The 1,537-nt window shown below is 39.4% G+C and overlaps 1 protein-coding gene across 1 annotated transcript; it reads left to right on the forward strand.

Moving 5' to 3' along the window:
* Nucleotides 1–852: 852 nt before the first annotated feature.
* LOC111668941 (sodium/calcium exchanger 1-like) lies at nt 853–1,533 on the forward strand (the record flags this gene model as incomplete). The annotated part of the gene is made up of 2 exons (XM_023425105.2): nt 853–1,119; nt 1,237–1,533. Coding segments are annotated over exons 1-2 (535 nt in total), but the record flags the coding sequence as incomplete, so codon positions are not given.
* Nucleotides 1,534–1,537: the final 4 nt, after the last annotated feature.

Below are 1,537 nucleotides of genomic sequence, written 5' to 3' on the forward strand. Positions count from 1 at the left end.
CAGTACTAAACTAGTATTTCTTTCTCATTATGATTTAATTAGTTTTACAGACTTGACCAGAACTTGAATCTGACCGCTACATTTTTCAATGTTTCAGATGGGTGTTTTTGCTCACTACATTAAACCTGATTATTAATCATGTTGATGATGTTTTACACTAACTCAAATTAAGACGTGAAATGAATTGGTCTCAAAATGGTTAATTAAACAATTATAATTTAATGTTACAACCTGGTTAAATAATCTAGTTTGTTTTGTTGCTTGCTGTTCATTCATGTCAGTTTTTTAATGTTAAACATCCAGACTCACAATATGGCTAATGTTACTAACAATGAATTGAGAGGAAAGTATTTCTCCCAAATTGCTGCTAGCTGTGTGTTAGCATGGCATTCACAAGAAATATGTGATTTGCCAATTTAAAGGAATAGGTCATAATTTTGGAAAATACACAACTTCCCATTATTTCCAGTGGCCTGTTGTCTTAGTTTAGCATAAAAAAAGAAGCCAGTGCCAAAAAGTAAATAAGTGTTTTTCTAAAAAAGAAAAAAAAACATTGAACTTTAATGCTGCCATAAGAAGCAGGAGCCATTTTGAAAATGGTTATCCACATTAGATTAACAGATGAACTGAAAAATTATCTGCATTCTTAAAATGGCACAACCTTCACCATAATCTCCACATAGCCCCTTGACCTGTCAGTCATTTGCAAGGTAGCCTATGAGCACAAAGATCACCCACCACCTCAAATTATTATGACACTATAAGCTGAATTGCTGAAAATGTGATTTTATAATTTGTGGCTGATGACAGGACTTGTTGCTTGGTTTGATTTTCTTCTTCTTATAACAGGCGATGGAGATGAAGAGGGACAAGAGCAACGAATGCCGAACTGCTTCGACTATTTCATGCACATATTGTGCATTTTTTGGAAGATTTTGTTTGCTTGTGTCCCGCCCACTGAGTACTGGAATGGCTGGGCATGCTTCATCGTGTCAATCTCTGTCATTGGCTTCTTAACAGCCATTATTGGAGACCTAGCCTCCCATTTTGGCTGCACCGTAGGCCTGAGAGACGCTGTCACTGCAGTCGTCTTTGTAGCACTGGGGACTTCACTTCCTGGTGAGTGATTCTACCTGAGTTTTTAACTATTAAAACAAACACAATATTAGTTAATGTAACTTTTGGCCAGGTTAATAAGCACTTAAACTTCACTAACTTTACTTTTTTTTTACCCAGATACCTTCGCCAGTAAAGTGGCTGCCACTCAGGACCAGTATGCGGATGCATGTATAGGAAATGTGACAGGAAGCAATGCAGTTAATGTGTTTTTGGGTATTGGCGTGGCCTGGTCTGTGGCTGCTGTATATTGGGAAATCAAAGGTAAGGTCTTCCGTGTGGACCCTGGCTCGCTGGCCTTCTCCGTCACACTCTTCACCATTTTTGCCTTCTTCAGTATGGGAGTGTTGATGCTCCGCCGGAGGCCGTCCGTAGGCGGTGAACTGGGAGGCCCGCGGATCACCAAAGTCCTCACTTCACT

The sequence above is a fragment of the Seriola lalandi genome, unplaced genomic scaffold (genome assembly GCF_002814215.2).
Source record: "Seriola lalandi dorsalis isolate HSWRI2012SDOR001 ecotype SW California unplaced genomic scaffold, Sedor1 jcf7180002004401, whole genome shotgun sequence".
Lineage (NCBI taxonomy): Eukaryota > Metazoa > Chordata > Actinopteri > Carangiformes > Carangidae > Seriola > Seriola lalandi.